Source organism: Polyergus mexicanus, unplaced genomic scaffold (genome assembly GCF_030449975.1).
Source record: "Polyergus mexicanus isolate NDT 795.1 unplaced genomic scaffold, iyPolMexi1.0 SCAF_10, whole genome shotgun sequence".
Lineage (NCBI taxonomy): Eukaryota > Metazoa > Arthropoda > Insecta > Hymenoptera > Formicidae > Polyergus > Polyergus mexicanus.
Window position 1 is genome coordinate 7,641,002 of NW_027223330.1, and position 21,311 is coordinate 7,662,312.

General features: G+C 38.0%; 2 protein-coding genes across 6 annotated transcripts; both read left to right on the top strand.

The window, feature by feature from the left end:
* The first annotated feature begins 338 nt into the window (after window positions 1-338).
* On the top strand, window positions 339-7,052 carry LOC138936863 (alpha-N-acetylgalactosaminidase). Of its 3 annotated transcripts, none has more exons than XM_070302637.1 (8): window positions 339-349; window positions 4,960-5,118; window positions 5,216-5,390; window positions 5,553-5,727; window positions 5,816-5,910; window positions 5,979-6,338; window positions 6,503-6,667; window positions 6,760-7,052. In XM_070302637.1, the coding sequence occupies exons 2-8, from the start codon at window positions 4,961-4,963 to the stop codon at window positions 6,937-6,939; spliced, it is 1,308 nt and encodes a 435-aa protein (XP_070158738.1). In that variant the 5' UTR covers window positions 339-349; window position 4,960; the 3' UTR covers window positions 6,940-7,052. The 3 variants fall into 3 exon arrangements, with proteins under 3 accessions (XP_070158738.1, XP_070158737.1, XP_070158736.1); XM_070302636.1 differs by lacking the exon at window positions 339-349 and adding an exon at window positions 1,957-2,057; XM_070302635.1 differs by lacking the exon at window positions 339-349 and adding an exon at window positions 3,779-3,878.
* A 1,188-nt stretch (window positions 7,053-8,240) lies between these two features.
* On the top strand, window positions 8,241-21,071 carry Fid (fire dancer). 3 transcript variants are annotated; one of them, XM_070302409.1, is made up of 7 exons: window positions 8,241-8,646; window positions 13,147-13,365; window positions 13,552-13,682; window positions 13,832-14,023; window positions 14,119-14,264; window positions 14,435-14,561; window positions 14,879-21,071. In XM_070302409.1, exons 2-7 carry the CDS (start codon window positions 13,197-13,199, stop codon window positions 18,344-18,346), a joined length of 4,233 nt encoding a protein of 1,410 aa, XP_070158510.1. In that variant the 5' UTR covers window positions 8,241-8,646; window positions 13,147-13,196; the 3' UTR covers window positions 18,347-21,071. The 3 variants fall into 3 exon arrangements, with proteins under 3 accessions (XP_070158510.1, XP_070158509.1, XP_070158511.1); XM_070302408.1 differs by lacking the exon at window positions 8,241-8,646 and adding an exon at window positions 12,293-13,017; XM_070302410.1 differs by lacking the exon at window positions 8,241-8,646 and having other exon boundaries at window positions 12,294-13,365; window positions 13,579-13,682.
* The last annotated feature ends 240 nt before the right edge of the window (window positions 21,072-21,311 follow it).

The following is a 21,311-nucleotide window of genomic DNA, read 5'->3' on the forward strand; positions in this document are numbered from 1 at the left end:
GCTTATCCAAAACATTCGCAAAATGTATTTTGCAACATTCTTATATATCATTCGAATCGAAAGAGCTCGATGTCTGATAATTTCTTGTTTATTGTAACTTATTTATACTACTACATATCGTGATCCAACGTAAACTTCATTAAGATAGAGATATAGGCTATCGAATAGACAGTGCACGATAACAAAAGAAGAAAAACATGATTGTTATGTACAAATGAAACTTTCGAAAGTATATGAATGTTGCGTATGTTTATAGAATAAGAGAATTCCTATCTCTATATATAAGGCGTATATATTACAGGACGCTACAATAAAATAACATTCTCGCGCAACGCGTGACGAAAAAAAGGTATGTCAATTTCTCATATACTATGTAAGAAGATCAATTGCGTATATAAAAGTAATCCTTTGATTCGAGTTGCGAGAAAATCATACGCACGCTTGCGCGCGCCTTTTAATTCTCACCGCAGATACGATTTCTATTGTCTGCGATTAAGAGTTTCGCGCGCTCAAAGTTTCTAAAAAAAGGATACCCAAGATATATTATCACATTTTTGAAAAGATTTAAGAAATTCTCTTAAGGAGGCTAAAACATATCCTCGAGGAAATCTGAGAGATATCTCTCGTACCAATTTTGCCGCTATCTAAATCTCGCGCCGTACGATCTCTTTTTCGAGAAAAACGGTACGTAATTGATATCGGTCATGCAAATTGCATACGCGTATCTCAAGTCGCTAATTCGCCGAGACGAATGTAGATCATGCCAGGGTTACGATACTTCGGAATGCAAACCGATGGGAATTATTTCATCGACCTCGACCCAGCGCGATTTTATATAACCGCGCACTCTTTCTAATATCTAATTCTATTATAATACGATTCTCATGGGGATTAGAATAGCTATTTCGATATCATTACAGTCGATCATCTTTCTTGGTTTCATTTTTCTTTCTTCTATAAGATAGAGAGAGAGTAGAGTAGCGGAGAAATGCGGGCGTTTCACGAAATCAAACTCTGCATTTTAATTGTAAGATGAAGGGAGGGAGGGAGGGAGGGGGAGATTAGAAGACGAGAGAAAGAAGCTGTGCCTGCCTTTATGTCTTTCTTCGTAAAGAAATACAAGAGAGAGAGAGAGAGAGAGACGAGTGTAACGCATATTTTTAGAAAAAAGATTATTAGTTTACATTGCTTATATATTTAAAAAAAAAAATATATATATATATATTCAATTTCTCACACTACGTGAGATTGATAAGATCGATGAGACATCAGAAAAATCTGAATTTGTTATTTCTTATATCACAATTGTGTTTATGATATAAAAAAGAAATTTCTTTCGATTATGATCATTCCAGCTATAAGGAAAAAAACAAATGGATAGATACAAACACAAACACATACATACTCTCTCTCTCTTTTCTACATGTATATTATTATATCTTATTATTATCAAAATAAAAACACACATCAAAATACAATATCGGTATCAACACTGTCAAAAGCAAGTAGATATAAATATTGATACCATTAAGTTTGTAAGATTCTTTCATTAGATATGTAATTTACACAAGTCTAAAGAAAAAAGATTTATTATATCAAAATATTATACGACCTTTATCGCTTTCTTCTGATAAAGAATCCATGCTAATTTCTTATAACGTCCTAGAAAATCAAAGAACGTAAATGAGATTAATTAATCATTAACGCATATTTATCTTCAACATCCTTTCGCCAGCAATATCGTAGTCTAACACGTATATATATATATAACAGTTTTCAATATAGAAAATTGTCAAACTATAACATGCAATCAACGTTAATTCCCCGAGTCAGATTTTCAATTTATCAATTTAAGAAATGATTCTCGCGATCGCATACTCGACATTCAACGATCAAGATACGCGAATCAAATACAGATCGATCGATCTGTCCGGTAAGATCTCTTCCGCGATAGATATACAATATAAATAAAAGACGTGTCACGGTGACATTTTTTTTTACCATGTCAATGTAAAAGTCGCCAACTAGTATCGCTTTTGTCCTTCTTCTTCAGCGAGGTATGTATGCACGGTATGCACGTTCACTCCTTTTTATTTTGTTTTTTCTTTCCTCTGTTTCTTTTTTTTTTTTTTCCCATATAGCGTAGAGTGACGAGTAAAAAAAGATTGCAAAGACCGGTTTCCATTTATACTTTACTACTTTCTCGACTCGCGTCGTATAGCGGCATACCTCTCGCATTATATGCGGAAATAATTTCATTAAATGTTGGTTCAAATAGATGAGCAGTGAGATAAAGACAAATTAGTTTCCGCAGTAAAACACAATTGTAGTAATAATAATAACATATAATAATATTACGTGTTGAGTAAGAGAGAAAGAGAAATAGAGAAAAAGAAAGAGGAAGAGAGAGAGAGAGAGAGAGAGAGAGAGAGAGAGAGAGAGAGAGAGAATGTATATAGAAATAATATAATCATTATAATAATGATTATATTAATTATAATTAAAGTACAGGTATGGAGAAAAAAAATCGCGACTTTTCAGACATCTTCTATATGTCGATACGATTGCGAGTTTGTGACGTCGGTGTCTACCCAGACAGCACAAGGATGTCCTTAGGACATCCAAAGGGCATCCAGGACATACATGTAGGATATTCTCAGGGTATCCTATTGTAATCCTCAGATCTCCTCTGGATGTCCCGAGGAAGAGTAAATGATAGCCGTATATTAACCTCTGGAGAATCCAGGAAGATCCTGTGGAACATCCTAAGGACTTTTATAGGATATGTTAGGCATATTTTTCGTATGTTTCAAAGAGCAAATTTTAAAATTTAAATATATATTAAAATTATGTTTTGTTATTTACTGCCAATATTAAAAATCTAATATTAAAAATAGTTCACCGTTCTTTAATATTTGAGACTTTCGTGCTATACATATACATGAATATTTTAGGTTTGGCTCCCAGATTTGAGTAGTATAATATTTTCTGAACAATCCAATATCTGAATTCCCTATGTTGGGATTGCATCAAAAATTGAACTGATAGACAATAATTACATTTGTAATTTCCTGTCAGTTGCTCTTTGCAAGCTTTATATAATTCTCATGACCAAATCTCAAATACGAGTTCGCGTGTCGCATAGCGGTAAACCAACGAACTAGCGGTTGAATACTATTGTTTGTAAAATTTTTGGAATATTGCGAACAGTAACATTTCTCATGAAATATTAAATAAATAATAATTTTGGATATATGAAAATGTGCGCATCAAATTCAATTATTAATATTAAACAAAATTAATGTTAACAATTAATTGCACATATATATGTCCTCTGGAAATCCAAAAGACATCCAATATAATAGACAGGGCAGATATATCCTACAGACATCCAGGGATTATCCAGTGGACATTTATAGGACATTAATACTTATTATAATACTTAAGATTTCTAAATTATATTAAATAGCCGACACAACTAAAAATAATTATGTATGCATATTAAATTTTTATAAATATATTTATAATAATATCTTAAAATATCCTACAAATGTCCTGAATCGTCCTGGACATATTCAGGATAATCCTGAGGATGTTTTGTGCTGTCTGGGTACTACTGACAATATTATTATTGCCTGTCGTCGTCTTTCTCTCTTCGTCTTCGCAGCATCATAGCCGTATCATTCGTTTGATCTCGCCGTTTGTCTCTCACATTCGTCTCCCTCTCGCTCTCGCTTTCTTCAACGCGCCGCCACGTCTACGCCCTTCCACACACCACAGCTGTGTTTGATGCTTTCATTTTTATTAGTAACGATCTAGCGTGAACTAAACCCTGTACTATAAATTAAAACATCAACAAGGTCGACGTAAAGAGCAAGGTTAATCCTACTTCTCCGTACGATAAATTCTTTTTTCGCGACGGTTTTTTTTTTAAAAAAAATCTTCTTTCAATGTAAATAAATATATATATTTAAACACGCGTTTTAAATAACTAAATTATATTTCACAATTTTTATTTTATAATCAAAATAATATTTAAATAATATTATAATGGTAACGTTTAAATTTTATTTCGTAAACGTAAAAATATATAATATATATATATATTTACAGATTATAATAAGTTATGAAAAAAAAAATTCACAAAACGAGATTTAGATTAAATTTCGAGATTCTGAATAGATAAACAATTTCAAAAACTGTCATCTAAAACTCTGATAAAAATGTTATGGAAGAGATATATGATAAACATACATTGATTAACAATAAGATCCAAAATCCAATCTCGAATCTTGAGTTCTTTGACAGTTTTCACTTTCGTAACCAAGATCAACACAAAGATCATCTGACTGTGAAAAAAAAAAAAAGATTATTTTAATTATAACGTACGAAAGAATCCAAAAGTTTCACGAGAGACCGAATAAAAAAAAAAAAAAAAAAAAGTAATCTAACCCTATATCCGATTCGTCTCGCATGCCATTCCCTACCCTAACCTCTTCGCTCGGCTACGTAGCGTCGCATTTACTCGGGCATAGGATAGGGAAACTCGTAGCAATTCTCTGCTCTCGTAACGTAACGGAGGACTGGAAGGACTACGTCCATCGGCGGAGACAGGCGCGGCACGACGCGAGTCAGCGACGCGGTGATCGCGCGTAAAAATGAAATGGGGCATTGGGTGAAAGTACTCGCGGCAGCGAGCGAGCGAGCGAGCGAGCGAGCGAGCCTTGCCAGCCTGCCTCTTATATCAGATCAGTACGGTAGGCGCGCCTCGTCACTATCGCGCGTTCGTTACGCGTCACTCCTCCTGGCACGGCGACTCTCCTCCCGATGATCTCTCCGTTGTACATTCTGTCGCGGAAATCCTTTGCCTCGCATCTCTGGACTATGCTGCCGATTTGGTAGCCTCGCCATATTCTTCTCACTGACTTGAGAGAGCAGCGCTTTATTCCCTTTCTGCAGAATGCTGCGCAACCCGTGGACCTTTTGTGTCCTGTTACCGGTCATCCTGGTCTCAGCGCTGGAGAATGGCTTGGGTAGGACACCACCGATGGGATGGTTAGCTTGGGAAAGATTCAGGTGTAACACCGACTGCAAGAATGATCCCGACAACTGCATAAGGTGAGCAGCAGTCAGTAGTCTGGATACATTGTACGAATGGAATACTTGGTGTAAGCGTAGAGGGAATTATAGCAATTGGTTTTACTGCGCTTTGCAGTGATCGTCTCTTCCGAACTATGACGGATATAGTGGTGGCTGAAGGGTACGCCGCAGTGGGCTATGAGTACATTAATGTGGATGACTGTTGGTTGGAGAAAGAAAGGGACGTAAATGGACAGCTTGTACCGGACAGAGAACGGTTCCCATATGGCATGAAGAGTCTGGCAGATTATGTAAATTGATGTTAATTGTTCTAATAGTGCTTAATTTCATCAAACTCTATTTTAAGTTTTGTCAATTGCACAAAAACCTATTGTTACATAATTAGTTTCTTTCCCAAAATAGTTTTGTATTTTAAAGTACTTTATGAAAAATATTGTCTTGTTTGTTGTTAGGTGCATTCAAAGGGCCTCAAGTTTGGCATCTATGAAGACTATGGTAATTACACTTGCGCCGGCTACCCAGGTATATTGGGCTATTTGGAATTAGATGCCGCTACATTTGGATCCTGGGACGTAGATTATGTGAAATTAGATGGATGCTACGCGCATCCCAGTGATATGGACAGAGGTATAGTCATATCTTATAAATAGTCGATGAGTTTTCTCTTTTCTTAATGGAATAAATCGGTAATAAAATTATATGACATTTATCAAAGGCTATCCCGAGTTTGGATATCAGTTAAATCAAACTGGAAAGCAAATGATATATTCCTGCTCCTGGCCTGTCTATCAAATCTATGCTGGTATGCAGGTAAGTAGCGATATATTATGTTCAACTTATCTTTTTCAGACTATTTTTCATATTTATTTTATTTTCAGCCGAATTATACCGCGATCGCGCAGAGCTGTAACCTCTGGCGCAACTTTGACGACATTCAGGATTCGTGGGCCAGTGTGGAGAGTATTATCGATTACTATGGTAACAATCAAGACGTGATCGTGCCTATTGCCGGTCCCGGACATTGGAACGACCCGGACATGTTAATTATCGGTAACTTTGGACTAAGCTATGAGCAAAGCAAGACGCAAATGGCGATTTGGGCTATATTAGCAGCGCCGTTGCTCATGTCTGTCGATCTCAGGACGATCAGGCCAGAATATAAAGCCATTCTGCAGAATAAGAAAATTATTGCTGTGGATCAAGACCCATTGGGTATTCAAGGTCGACGGATATACAAAGTAAGTGATATAAAAATTTAATGTATCGGTGTTTTAAATATATAAAAGTGTGATAGTCATCATAAATCAATTGAAATGTGAGATTCAGTTCAGTGATATCTGATATATATTAGTGTGGCATTAATTTTTTTAGAATATATTTTACGCAATATAATTCATTGCAGCATAAAGGTATTGAAATTTGGGCAAGGCCCATCACTCCAGTTTACCAAAACTACTACTCGTACGCGATCGCATTCATTAATAGGCGAACAGACGGTACGCCATCGGATGTGTCAGTCACATTGAAAGAGCTGGGTCTGCAATATCTTGGCGGATACCGAGTGGAGGTTCGTAGCATAAATATTTTAATCGGGAAAAATATCTTTGGATACAAAATTTGCGAGAAAAATCCGGTTTATCCATTCGTTGTATCTTTCAGGATTTGTACGAAGATGTAGATTACGGCATACTAACACCGCAGACCAAGATCAAAGTTAAAGTGAATCCATCGGGCGTAGTAATATTGCGATGTAATTTGAATATAGATGATTCGTTTCGCTACTCGCCGTACACACCTTTAAATCAGATCTTTAAAGTTAGACAAAATTCGTTTAAATGACCGTACGCGTCTAAAATATTATCGAATTTTTATTGACGTTTTTTATATAAGTTCTACTTTCTCTATATTAACGTATTATAAGAAAGGCTAGGAGAAATAAAGAATTTTATAAACTTTATTCAACCATTTATATATTTAAAAAATGACGTTTTACATTTTATATTTACTTTGCATAGTAGATACAAAGTATAAATATAAAATTATTAAAACATAAAATTATTTTGTATCTACTTTATATTCATTCTTTGAAGCATTTTATTCTTAACATAATGCATAAAAATATTACAAGGTATCTCAATCCACGTAGAAATACATACACATATTTTCTATGCATATAGAATGTTTGCAAAGAGACTTTTCTGATCAAAACAATATTTTCTATCATAAAGTTTAATTCGTTTAAATCCTCTTTATTAATGATTTTAATGCCCTTGATACTATTGTACTTTTGTAAACCAGATCAGTTTTTTACAAGAAATATTGGATCAAGTATCTTGTATAAACCGCCACGTGTGCCAGCACGAAACATATATCTCTACATTCGTTGTTTCCAATCTTTTCTCTGACGTTCGTAAAGCGTCACGAGGACGCAAAGGGATATCTCTCACAAACTGTACATATTATCGCAGCGCGGAGACATTCTACGGAGGCTATTATAAATTCACTATAGATGTCAAAGCACACATTTCTTGTACATCTATATATACCCATCTATCTATACCACAGGCAATTGCCACGAGAAACACGTACAGGCTGTTCCATTTTAAATGCATGTGAATATCTTCGAAACGATTGATAATGTCGAAAAATATTTCAGACAAAAATTGAAAACCGATTCTGGACATAATTTGATGTCAATAATTCTTTTTGTATCTCGGTTAAAGAATTTTCTTTTGAATATATCAGCTTCAAAAAGGTATTTATATTATTAATACTACACGTGCATTTAATTAATGTATTCAAAAATATACAATTTCATATATATGAAAACTATAAAGCAAGATTTGATTTTTGCTCCTAAAAAAATTTTTTGACACCAGATTATGTCCTCAAAATCATTCAATTTTTATTTGAACATTTTATCGTTATTATTGATATGTAACTTGGAAAATATTCTCGTGTATTATTTGAAATGAGACATCCTATATACAAATATTTCTCTACACCCACTCTCTCTCCCTCTCTCTCTCTCTCTCTCTCTGTCCTCCCGCCCTCCCCCGTACACTGCTGGTAATGCGTCATAGCGACACCCGCGTCGCGTCGCGTCGTCTCGCGCGTGCTCCCTTCAACCCCCAGAGAAGTCGCAGCCATTGTCAGGAGGTCGGTCGGTCAGCTCGATTCCTCGCGAAACGCGCCTCCGTTGTGCGCGTAACACACCCTTTCGTCGCGCGAGTATCTTGAGCGAAAAGCGAGTAACCTAACGGAATAGATTGACAGATAGATAGAGGGGGGGTGAAGGGGAAGAAAGAAGGGAGAAGCGCGAAATGTGAGAGAACAATTATTCGTCGACGCGATGAAACGCAAACATCCGCTCGACGCTGATTCCGCGCGAGCAGCACCAGCACCAGCACTAGTATCAGTACCAGTCGACATCGTCGTCGCCTTCGCCCCTGCTACCGCCGTTGCTACCATTGCTGCCACCGCGTTGCTGCACCCTCTTACCACCACGGTCGCGAGCATGAAGATTCCGCCTCTCTCATGACCCAGGTGAGTCCAAGGGCGAGATTTTTTTTTTTTTTCCCACCGTAATAGCGTGTCGAGGACCGCGGCGACGTCGGTCTCGTGGTCGGTTTATGCGTCCGTGTGTTTTCTCACGCGAGATAACAAACTCGCGCCGATATGGCGGCCGTCGCCGGCCCCGAGCGGCTCCTCCGTATGCGATCGTCTCGCAGAAAAGGAATTAGACGATTACGCTTGTTCCGAGATCAAGGAAAAGCGGTTTGTTTTTACGCGGTACGATTGCGATAGGGCGTTATCGATATTGATGCAAAGTAGTATCGCGATCGATAACGCGCGCTCTCGTAACCGATGTTACGTTCATTTCGATTGGCGATGATTGAAATGTCCGATGTCGTTCGGTTCAAGTTTCATGTCTGAATCTTTTGGGACATCTCTCGATGTCCGTGCATTGTTGATGAGCGTGATAACGCGAACTCTCAGTCATTGATGTAGAGGCAGCTCGCATGAATGAATAATAGCGCCACATATCGAGAATCGTTTCGAACGATGACGCGTTTAGGGTTGTTTTACAGTCGGAGTCGATAAATGTACGATTATTCGTGCTTTTATTTATTATATACGAATCGCGAGATTTCGATCGTTGAATCGTTGAAATTTTCCGTTTCGAAGCTTGGACCAAATCTTGTCCAGATGTTTGAAAAAAAAATCATGGATCACTATATACACGTTTCACACATTCAGTTATTTAATATCACAATTTCAGATTTAGAAATTGACGAATGGATATATTCATCCAATCATAGATTTAATTAATGGATTTCATAAGCGCTAGATAAATATATTGTTTGCGTTTGAAACTTAGAATATAATATATTTCAATGCATTATATAATTGTTATACGCAGGGTTGGGAAGTAACGCGTTACTTGTAACGCCGTTACCGTTACAGTTACTTGTTTTCGGTAACTGTAACGGTAATGGCGTTACAAATTTTATTTGTAACGGAAAAAGTAACTTCGTTACATTTTTCGGTAACGAGTAACGAATTTAATAGTTACTTTTATCGTTACTTTTTTCTAATTTTTTTATTTATTTAAGATATTATTCTTGCTATTGTGCGTGATAAAATTTTTATCTTAACCGTAAAGCCGTAAGCAAATCGACCAATTAGCATTCTTATTATGTTGTAATCTCATTTACTACCAGTTCTAAGTACCTTGCAACGAAAATTAGAAAATCTCAATAAATCTGACCTTATAGATTGCCATTCATTAGTTGAAGCTATTCAGCAAGGTTTAAATAAAAAGTAACTTATTAATTTCATTAATACATATGTTATTTAATTTTAAATAAGGATTTAATTGAAAAATATTATTTTATTTTAAACTATTGATTCAAAAGTATTAATTTCAATAAAACAAACAATGTCGCTTAATTTACTATATTTGATTTTAAATTTCTTACAATATTTGAAACAAAAGAATTAATAATAGCAGCATGTTTACATCCAAAATTTAAGTTAAACTGGTTAACCGGAGAAAAAAGAAAACGTGCTGAAAATTACTTGGAGGATTTATTGGGAATCCGATCAACTGAAAATTCTTCAAAAGCTGGAAAATCTGACGATCACGATGATTTTTTCATTTTTGAGCAAAAAACGGTGCAAAATGAATCTGAACGAGAAGAATTGCAACGGTTTTTAAAATCAAATAATTGTAATATAGAAATGTTAAACGACTATCCAAAACTTAAAAAACTTTTTATTAAATATAATACAGCTCTACCAAGCAGTGCATCTGTAGAAAGAATGTTTAGCATCGGTGGCTCTGTATTAACACCACAAAGAGGGCATTTAAATGATGATACTATGGAGCAACAAATTTTATTAAATATTAATAAAGAATTTCGATAAAATTTAATCATTTATTTTGTAATAAACCTTGAATGAAATCTTGCTTACAATTTTTTAAAAGTTTTTCTTATGCAAAATAATTTATTAGTTTGTATTGTAAAAAAGTAACGGAAATTGTAACGACTCGTTACTTTTTAGTAACTGTAACGGTAACGAGTTACTTTTATAAAGTAACTTTCCCAACCCTGGTTATACGTATACGACTCGTCATTTTATTCGCACATGCTTTCTTTTATCTATTTTTTTTTTAATCTCCCCTCTCTCTCCCCCGCCTGATTCTCACAATCACTTCTATTATCTATTTACTTAATGTTACGAATCAGAAACTCTTTTTTTTTACTCTTCCTTACTATTGTATTATTATACAGATAATTCTCTGATTTAATGTCATATTATCGTATCCGCGTGTATCGGATGATCGCTTTTGCTTCACTCGCACAATAAATTGAAATTGAAACGATGGAGAAAGACGGATAGATACGTATCGGAATGATTAAAAAAATGTCACCGCAATAATATTACATATATATCAGTATAAAGCGCACTCGCTATTTATCATATTTCCTATTTAGGGCGGCGCACATAAATCGATACGCGGCACTTTCATTCATAGCTGCCTCTCTCACGGTTGGCACATTGCCGTTGCTCTACGTACCACCCACGTTGTCGAGACCACCACACTTACAACTCACCCGTTACGTAGTATACAGTGGTTCTCCGTTTCGTATTCGCGTAAGAAGAATGGGTGTTTATCGTGCGCGAGTCTCTTATGCAGTTTTAATCGAGCGGCGGAAAAATTTATACATTTCACGCATTTGTCTTCCTTCTCTTCTATTTTAAATAATAGAGAATTTAGTTAGATAGGAGCTTTTTTTTTTTTTTTTTCGCTACGATCTACGCTGAAGGGCGATCCTTATTTTCAGTCCTTGAACGGACGGACGATGTTTCGTGACGTAAGCATTCGTGTGGGATGCATTTCGCATTCTATTTATGTATAGTTGTCATTACATGTAGAACGAGTCTCATTCTTTCCCGACATAGGCGCATAATAGCCTGACGATAATTCAGTCGTTCGAATTGATTGAAAAGCGAAATGCGATAGATGTGTAAATTACATTTCCGCTACGCTTTGTTTTTAAGGCTAAATGTTCAAAAAAGAAAAAAAAAAAAAAATCTTTAAAACCCAAAAATTTAAAGAAAGAGAAAGATATTTCGATATTCCAAATATTCCAAAGATCTTACAAAATTCACGCTTTCGCTCTACTTTCTTTTTTTTTTCCTCTTTTTGTTTTTTCGAGAGGAAGAAAGCTTCCTTGAAATTCTTAGAAATTTGATAATCGCATCTCGTGCGTCACCACTGCATCGCCGCATCCCTCGATAGCGCGCGCGTCAATATTACGTCAGCGTGTATCCGCCCGCCCGTCCGTCCGTCCATTCGTTTGCGTTGAGTGACGACGGTTGACATTAGCCGTCCCGCACGAGGCATCTAGGGTGACATCCTCGAAATTAGTTAAACTAGCGCATCGAGAGAGTGGCTAACCCAGTTATAAAGGCGAAAAGAGGAATATCGAATAAATTTACTGCGCAGCCGCGTATCGGCTGCACTATCGGCCGCGAATACTGACAACGCATACCCATATGCACGTACCCGCGGCCCTTCCGTCCGTTCGCGCGCACGCGGCGAAGAATTACGGCGAAAGGGACGGTGGGGGGGGTGGCTACGCGGGGATGGGTACGCTACACTTCGAAATCGGTCCACTTGCCTCTGTGTGGCGTCCGCCGCGGCACACGATGCGAGGGTGGCGGTGGCGCGAGTGGAGAACATTCTTCGCGCCAGGCGGATTTTCCGCACGGTGACGCTCGCCAAAGGATCTATTTAAAGGATCGGTCGCGATTTTTGAACTCTCCGTGCTCCCTTTGTAACCACGCCGCGGATTATTGCTTGTATTCGCTCGTAAGAGCTCTTCGTGTGTTTCTCGAGCTCTCCCGCTAAAGCGTTCTCCATGGCAAAGAGCGTCGTCGATCTCATGACGTTTCTGGATGTTTGCCAACTCTATCTGCAGACTAAAAAGAAATCTCGGAATCTCTGTACGCTCTGGGCGATCGTGACGTTTATCCGTACGGAGGATACCGGGGATTTCTTGCGATGGTGTCGCGCCTACACGGTGCCCCGTTTGCGATATCGCGCGGAACGCCCGAAAAAAACGGAGAACGCGGAGAAGCAGAGACCCGATAAGCTAATACTTAAATTGCTGCAGGAGTTCTTCTATTGCGGATGTCTGCCGCCTTGCGAAATCGGTCTGTGAGCCCAAAAGGACGATGCGCATTATTGCCAAGTAAACGTAACGTAGGACAGGTGAAGCTATTCATCGAGTTATTCGATAGTCTTGACGCAACAGGCTATACATACTGTACTCCTGAAAATCAACAAGATAACACGGAATCTACGGCTAAAGGGAAATCTGTATCTTCCTAAATATCTCCTAAGTATCTTCCGATATCCTGGCGAATCTTTCTCTCGATTTAATCGTTAAAATGACTTTTCTCGATACTCCAGTACATTCGATCGTGAAATCTGATATTTCTTTATTTAGGGAGATTAAAATTTCTGTGCAGCATCGTGTGAGCGCACATGTGGACGAGGATAAATCATCTTAGCGAGAGGGATGTCTGAGAGCGACGGAGAGCATGCAGCTCGCTCGGTGGCCTTAGAGCAAGCCTACGTTCACGAAGTATACGATCAATGTGCCGAGAAGACCACGCAAAGTAAACACTGGCCACGAGTGTATCAGTTTCTTCAGGAACTTGAACCGGGTGCTCTCGTCTGCGATATCGGTCAGTCGAAAATATTTTTTTTTTACGCGTGATTTTTTTTTTTTTTCTAACAATAAATAATTTTCATTGATCATGTTGCAAACGTCTGTCACTATGTAATTCATACGAAGAATTTATCTCGTGAGTTGCATAGTAAACAGAGTTTGTATTCTGTCCGTTTTATATTACACCTATGCATTCATGTAGACAACACTTTATGTTTGCATTATTCAGGTTGCGGCAACGGCAAATATCTCAGCGTAAATCATAGCATCTTTAAGATAGGGGTGGACCGATGCAAGCGCTTCACGGACATCGCGCGCGAGAAGGAAAACGAGGTACATATAGCAATCAGAAGCTTCTCATTCTTAAATTATAATAATTATAAACTTTGTTAATCGATGTCTCGAAATGTCTTATATATTTTTTTGCGCAAATTAAATTAATTTCGCGGATTAATATAATATCTAAATATGTCTCTTATAAGGTTCTGATCTGCGATAATTTGGCTCTACCATTTCGAGAAGAGAGCTTCGATGCGGTGCTGTCGATCGCCGTGGTGCATCACTTTGCCACCACGGAGAGAAGGGTACACGCGTTGAAGGAGTTGGCACGGATTCTCAGGATCGGAGGTCGACTCGTTATATCCGTTTGGGCTATGGAACAAAAGCATAGAAAGGTAAGAATCTATCTTCTTTTAAATCTTCTTTCGACGATTTATTTTTTCATAGCTATTTGAATTGATTAAACTTTTCCATTATTATTTATTCGTAGTTTGAATCGCAAGATGTTTTAATACCTTGGCCCAAATCATATTGCACGAGCGCAGCATCGGATGGAACAAAGCACTCGGGTGTATCAGACGATAACGAGAAGCGAGATGATGATACCACTCAGAAATATCCATCATCCTCCAAAAGGTGAATTTTTTGATATATATACAGTAATCGCTAATTATTTAAATCGTGCATTATCACAATGTTGAGAAGATCGATTGAAATAATTGTATTCTTATTTTTGCACAATTTCTATGTTTTATCCGCGAGTATCGTAGCGTATAGGTCATAGCTGTTATGATTTCTTGTTTTAGAAATAGCCAACAAAAATGTAAAAGCAAGAGTTATTGGATCGATCCGATATTTAGTTTGTCACCATCCACTAGCAGTCTCTCTAGCCCGAATGAGACATGCTACAGTTGTTTTCGGCGAGCGTTACAGGTAATCAAATAAAATAGATTATCTCTCTCTGTTACATAAACACAATATTTTTTAAGCTTGAGCGGTTAGAGAAGATTGACTAAAAATGTGTTTTTGAGATATGTGAAAAAAAATATTTTTTTTATCTAAAGGGTTATTCAGTTAAATGTCGAAGGTTATTCAGTTAAATTTCTTTATTGAGAAAGATTGAATTGATCACTTTTGAAACAATGTATTTAAATAATTTTTTTTTTAAATATATATTTTTATTATCTATTTTAATTATATCATTTAAATATCCTATTATATTCATGCGTGATTTGTATAATTTTTTTTAGAAATTAGCGAGAAGTAGACGCGGAGGCGGCAGTCGTGCATGGTTCCCCGGAAGCTGGCAAAGCGGCACCAAGAACCGACGGCATTACGATCCCGATGAGATGACCGACGTGGACGAGCTGCCAATCGAATTGCGTCGCCTAGAAACTACGCATACGCTAACGATGATGAACAAGCGCTCCACGGATACGTTAAACATAAAGTCCAAGAGTCTAGGTGACATTTTAGAAATTGAACGACTTGATTTAGTGCGCTCCCGATCTAGCATCCCGGGTTTTTGTTCCACGTCGGAACTGATTCTAGATGAGCGATCGGTCTCGTCATCGTCGAGCGGTTCGAAACCGCGATTAGTGAAACAAAAATCGTGTGTGGAGGAGACCGGTTTGGAGAATCCCGAAGACACTGCCATTGAAAATCTAATCAAGGACCTTCCGGACTTCTCTTACCAACCGTTGCGCAAGCGTAATGTACCGTTGAAGCAGAACTCGATGAACGAGGAATTGATGTCAGCGGAACGACTGGAGGAGAAAGAGCGAGTACGCCGGAATATCATGAAGCAGGCGTCACTAAATGAGGAGCTAATCTGTAAGTGGCGAACGTTTGAGGCATTCAAGGAATCGATCAGCCCAGTAAGCGCTAGCCGGCGCTTTCAATTGCTGAAGAACGGACTCACCAGCAAGATAAAGCGTTCCACCACGAACATCGAGAAGGTCTCCAGTATATCTATCAAAAACGGTTTTGTTCGGATGTTACAAAGTTGGAAATCCTGCGAGAATGAATCGGTGTCTACCGCGACAGCGGAAGTAACGACAAAGTCTAAGCCGGCGGATAAAGATAAGGTGCAATCAGTTGCATTGGTGAAACGTAGCATCGAGGTCGTTGAACGTCGTCTTTCACGCGAGGACGGTTCGGACTCATCCAAAGACAGCAGTCTGCAGAGTGACACTAGCGTCGATTCTGAAGATAGTTTTGCATCGGTGATTTTCGTGCCGAAGCAAGATATCGCTGTCCCGGCACCCCCAGCATCCTCGTCGGTCAATGAAGTACCTTCCGCGCCGCGACCAGCGGCATTGCAACTCGGCACGACATCGGCACCACCATCGCCGCGTGTCAAGCAACCACTGGACAGTAGTCAGTCCTCCAGATTCAAACTGATTGATATGTCATCTTTGTTGAAGCAGCAATCGGTTATCACAAATACAGATACGAATTCAAATACGAATGCGCATCTCAGCGACGCAATCAAGCCCAGTGCACCGACTGTCCTTTGCAAGGAAACGTCCGGTAAGATTTTGCAGGCGCCAAGAGAACTCCATCTGATGTCGGAACCAGCGGAGCCTGACGTAGAACAAGACACCGCACCGCTAATACGTGCCTTCAACGACGTCAAGATGACTGGACGCGAGCCGATTATAAACGAGGATGATAGTCGAAAGGCTAGGTTGAATCAAATCAAGGAGCTGCTCATAGCAAAGCCGGGTTTTGCGACTCGTGCTAGACCGTCGTTTCCGCTAGTCAGACGCGCTTCCACGGCGGCTTCGGGTCGTTTGGAGACCGTCACAAGGATTTTGCCCCGTTTACTATCTTTGGAATTGTTCAATCCAGAGACAGATGATCTGGATAGCGATTCCAGCGGCGTCTCGTCGCCGGAATCGGTCGGCTCAGTGATCAGCGTCACATCAGATGAAAGATATATCGCGAGAAAGGAAGCTGAAGAAAAGAAGAACAACGCACAGACGAGTGAAGAAGTTTCCAAGTCAAACGGAGACGACGTATCGAAGAATACGAAAGAACCAGAAATCATATATGACGACGAATCATTGAGTATGGAAACCACAGCATCACTCGAGGAGTCTAATACATCTCTAGATCCTCCGCACAACGATTCGCCCGCGGATTTCGATGATAACATGCTGTTTGCAGAAACCGACACGATGCACGATTCTATCCAAGATAATTTACGAGCTGATACAATCCACTCCGCTTCACGCATACTTCTGGAAAGCGGAAAATCCATCTCCACGCAATCTATGAAACTCCTTGAGGCCGCTGCTAACGTGGCGAGTTCGCTGGAGAATGCTGTAGAGACGGCGATTCAACGCAACACTCAAGTAGAACAATTCTCACAATTGTCGCAGGTTGCGCAACAACGGAATAATAACGGTGACTGGTCGCAATCGAGCGTGCGAACGCGAGCATATTTAAAACAAGATCGTAAATCCGCTTCGGTGGATTTGGGTGGTTACGTCGACGAATCGAGTAGCGATCTCATGCGAGATATCAGTCGGTACTGCCAGAACTCGTCGTTTGATCTCTTGTGCCAGACGTCGAAAACTTCGTCATCATCGTTGGACAATAAGTTGAACACAGAATCGGATACCACGGCCTGGGATGGATGCAATCAAGTGCCCAAGGAAACTTCATGGATCGTAAACAAAGCGTACGATAGAAGTGGATACGACAAATTTGCCAATGTGATCCAATCCAAATTGACACCAAAATCCAAATCCCTCTGTGAGGACCATGCCGTCGTATTTGAATCCGAATTCGACTATAAATTTAAATGCAATTCCAAATATAAAGTTAAGTTGGAATCCAAGCCGGAAACTAGATTTAAATCCAAATATGACGAACCGTTCAAATTCGACCTCGCATCCGAAGAGAATTCAAAAATTAAATTTGATCTCGTATCAACAGTTAATCCTATATCCAATAATAATTTCACAGACGATAACAAAAAAACATTTATTAATCCTAAAGATCTAGAGTTTAATTCTGGAAGCACATTTAACTTTCAATCTGGAACGGAACCTAAACGCTCCAATATCGATCAAGAGCGATATGGCTTCGCTAACACTTTGCCGCTGTTGCGCAGCAATTCGGACGATATGTTGGACTTTGTGATGGTGTCGAAAACAGGCGAGTTTGAATGCGAGGACGCAATGGAGGATTCGAGGACGGCTAAGAAGTGGCGTTCTTCCCAGAGCGGACTATCGATAGACTCGAGCGACGTAGGTGACTCCATAATGGAGAACACTACGAGTCTGAGCAATGGTAGCCAAGCGGAATCGACGGCGAGATTATTCACCGGCAGCACAGTATCGTTAGTATCGAATCCGAATAACTTGGAGAATAACCGTCGATGCTCGGTGGAACGACGAAGATTGCAAGAACGCGGTCGATCTTTGGAGGAGATGTCAAGCGAGATGAAAAGACGAGACGCCGCGGATTGTCTGGTCAGCACAAACAGGATCACCGACTCTATTAGCAATGTCTCGTCTCAGGAGTCACTATCGTCAGACCGCGGCGGCGGTTCGATCACTTATCATCAGTACTACCACGTCTTTCGTGAAGGCGAGTTAGATCAGCTGATCAACAAGTATGTCGAAAATCTGCATATCATCTCGTCGTACTACGATCATGCCAGTTGGTGCGTTGTCGCAGAGAAAGTGCAGGTTTGGACTATATGACTTCGGATACGGATCAATGATGATCAGGATTCAAATGAAGGATCAGCGGCTGTCGCGACTCGCAAAGTTGTACCGGGTATCTCGATAGGAGATGTCAACCAGAAGGGATCAACTAGGTTCAACCTTATAAAAATTTACACTCGCTTAGTTTCACTTCTTTCAGTTATAAAAATTATTTTTGATCTCCAAAAGAAAAAGAAAAAACAAAAAAACAAAAAAACCGGGGATCGCAGGGACTTAGGAAACTGGATATATAATTCTTGAATTATTTATTTTCACGATTCACATCTTTTAGCCTTTATATTACAGAGACGGATTGGGGAGAACTCTTACTTTTGAGACAAAAGTACTAATCCCCCTTTTTGGGACACACAGGTGTTATTACGGTTAATCGTTAAAAATCTCGCTTCGAGTACCAGATGAATGACTCAAGAATCTCAAAAATTTAGGGGTCCAAGAATCAAAGGATTTGAAGGCTCAAGGATTTCATAATAATAATACAAATATCCAAAATCTAAAATAATTCACGAGTTGACTTTTTAACGATCTGTTCTTGAAAACTGCAATGATCTATATCGCTATTGAAATATCGCTTTACGCTCTTTAAACATTCCTTATATGTTTGTCTCATCGTGAAGAGATTTCTCTGTCCGTGACGTCGCCGAAGTGTTGCACGATCCAATAATATAGCTTTGAACTATCGAAAACGATGAATGATATAAGTAACAAATCAGCAATTTAAAAAAATATCATAAAATATCCAAAGATAAGGGAACATTTTGATAATATAAATAGCCTCTCTTAATTAATTCTTATTTTTAATTGCTGCAACAATCTTTCATTTTTCATGTCTAATTTGTTCAACTTTATTTTTGCTTCAGTGACGTTTAGGACTATTTATCTCATTTTGGATTTGCACATTTCGGAACAACGATTACAGAAAACACAACTCTTCGAGATCTGCTGAGAAGAGAAAGATAAGAGAAGGTAAATAATAAAAAGAAAGAGAAAGAAACAGGACGGGAGGGGAGAAGCGGGAAAGAGAAAGAGAGAAAAAAAGTACTATTCGCTCAAGATATTTGTATTCTCGAAGGGTGGTGCGATCTGAAATATTCCATGCGTTTAGTAAAATTCAGAAAGGGCAACTGGCTCCCGACTATGGAGCGTATTTTCTATAGCTTCTCGAGGAACGGACAATATTCGAACGCTTGAACGTAGATATACCTCAATAATGCGCGAACATTCCACTTCCAAAAATATATATTTACATATACACATAAACACAAGTATTAGGGTGTCCCTTAATTGTGCTTTGTTCAGTGATTTGTATGTTTAAGATTAACATTAAACTGTCGTCAACATACATAAATAATTAAAAGAATACGGAATAATGTTTCAAATTTATGTCACATAACGGAAAGGAAAAGCTAAAAGAGTATTTGTTACATGATTGATAGACAAGTAAAAGACATCCTAATACGTATATAGACACACGACATACGTACATACATATAATACATATATATTAGGATATAAGAATTCAAGGATCCAATAATCTGAATATTGAATGCTTATATTCTTGGATTCTTCGCCCAAAGAGAAACTTACTTTTAATTTTTTAGACTCTTAAATTTTTACGTAGAATATTTTTTGGTATAGTATTATTGACCTGAAATGAATTTCTTAATTTTTTATTCGCGATCGTATTTTAATCTTTAAATCCTCGAACGTTTAATCCTCATGCAGAATCTTTAGAATTATATAATTTTTTAAATCCTAAAATATATACACAAGATCACAACAAATATTGTTATTTAAAGATTTTTATGCATTTATACAATAAAATATTTAGCAATTGAAGATTCAAGGATCGAAGCATTCGTGTCTACAATACGTATATTCACACATCACATATAGAGAAGGACATCAATGTAATCTAAGCTTCGTTATTTTTATGATCTCAATTAATTATTCGTGAACTTAGTAGTGGACGAAGTTTTTATCGCAACCCTTTAACCGGTAAATCGAATACAATCTTCTTGCGTCAGAGGTAAATACCTCCAACAAAATTACTAGTAATGACGTAAGATATCAAAATCTCGTAGCAAAAATTGAATGGAACTGTAGGATGTCCATAAATTCCCACATACGTAATAGAGAGAGGCGCAATTTAAGGATATTCTATATATCAAGAGAGAAAAAAAGAGAGGTATGTGTGTGTGTGTGTGTGTGTGTACGTGTGTATACGTATGTGTGTTTTAACAGGTATTTGTATTCATTAAAATCAAGATTATCGAGACGTCGAAGATAATAAATGAAGTGTTATTTTAAGGATTTTAATAGGACGAAAGGATTCTTATCTTTCTTGATTTTTTATGCACAATATGCAATAGTACACGTTGATGAAAATAACATGATGGAACAGGGAACAGCGTAAAGAGAGCTTGGGACTACTGGTTAAAGGATATTTCGATAGATCGATCGATTATATTTATACAGATAGTCGATGATGTTGTTTTTAATTTATTTTGATTCGATTCAAGGAAGAAAACGCGAAAAAATATAAGTGCGTGCATGTATGCGTGGCAGAGAGAAAAGGAGAAGGATAGACCAACGCGGAAAATGCAATCTCGAAACAGGTGTAAATATGTAAAATAAAGTGTTCCTGACGTAAACGCACAGAAAATCGTCAGAAAATAGTTGACAATTTCCGGTGAGAATTTACTGTCGAACCCTATCCTTTGATCCTTTTATCCTATCTCTTATATAGATTTATATTACATATATATTGAATATTATTTTATATCATTTCTTTTCATAAAATTAACAGTATGATCCGATTGTAATTCTATCAATTATAAAATTATTGTATAAAGTAGATAAAAAAAAAAAATGATCTTTCTATAAAAGATCTAACGAGATAACGTTTGACAAGTATGAGATATTTATCGGCAAATATAATACT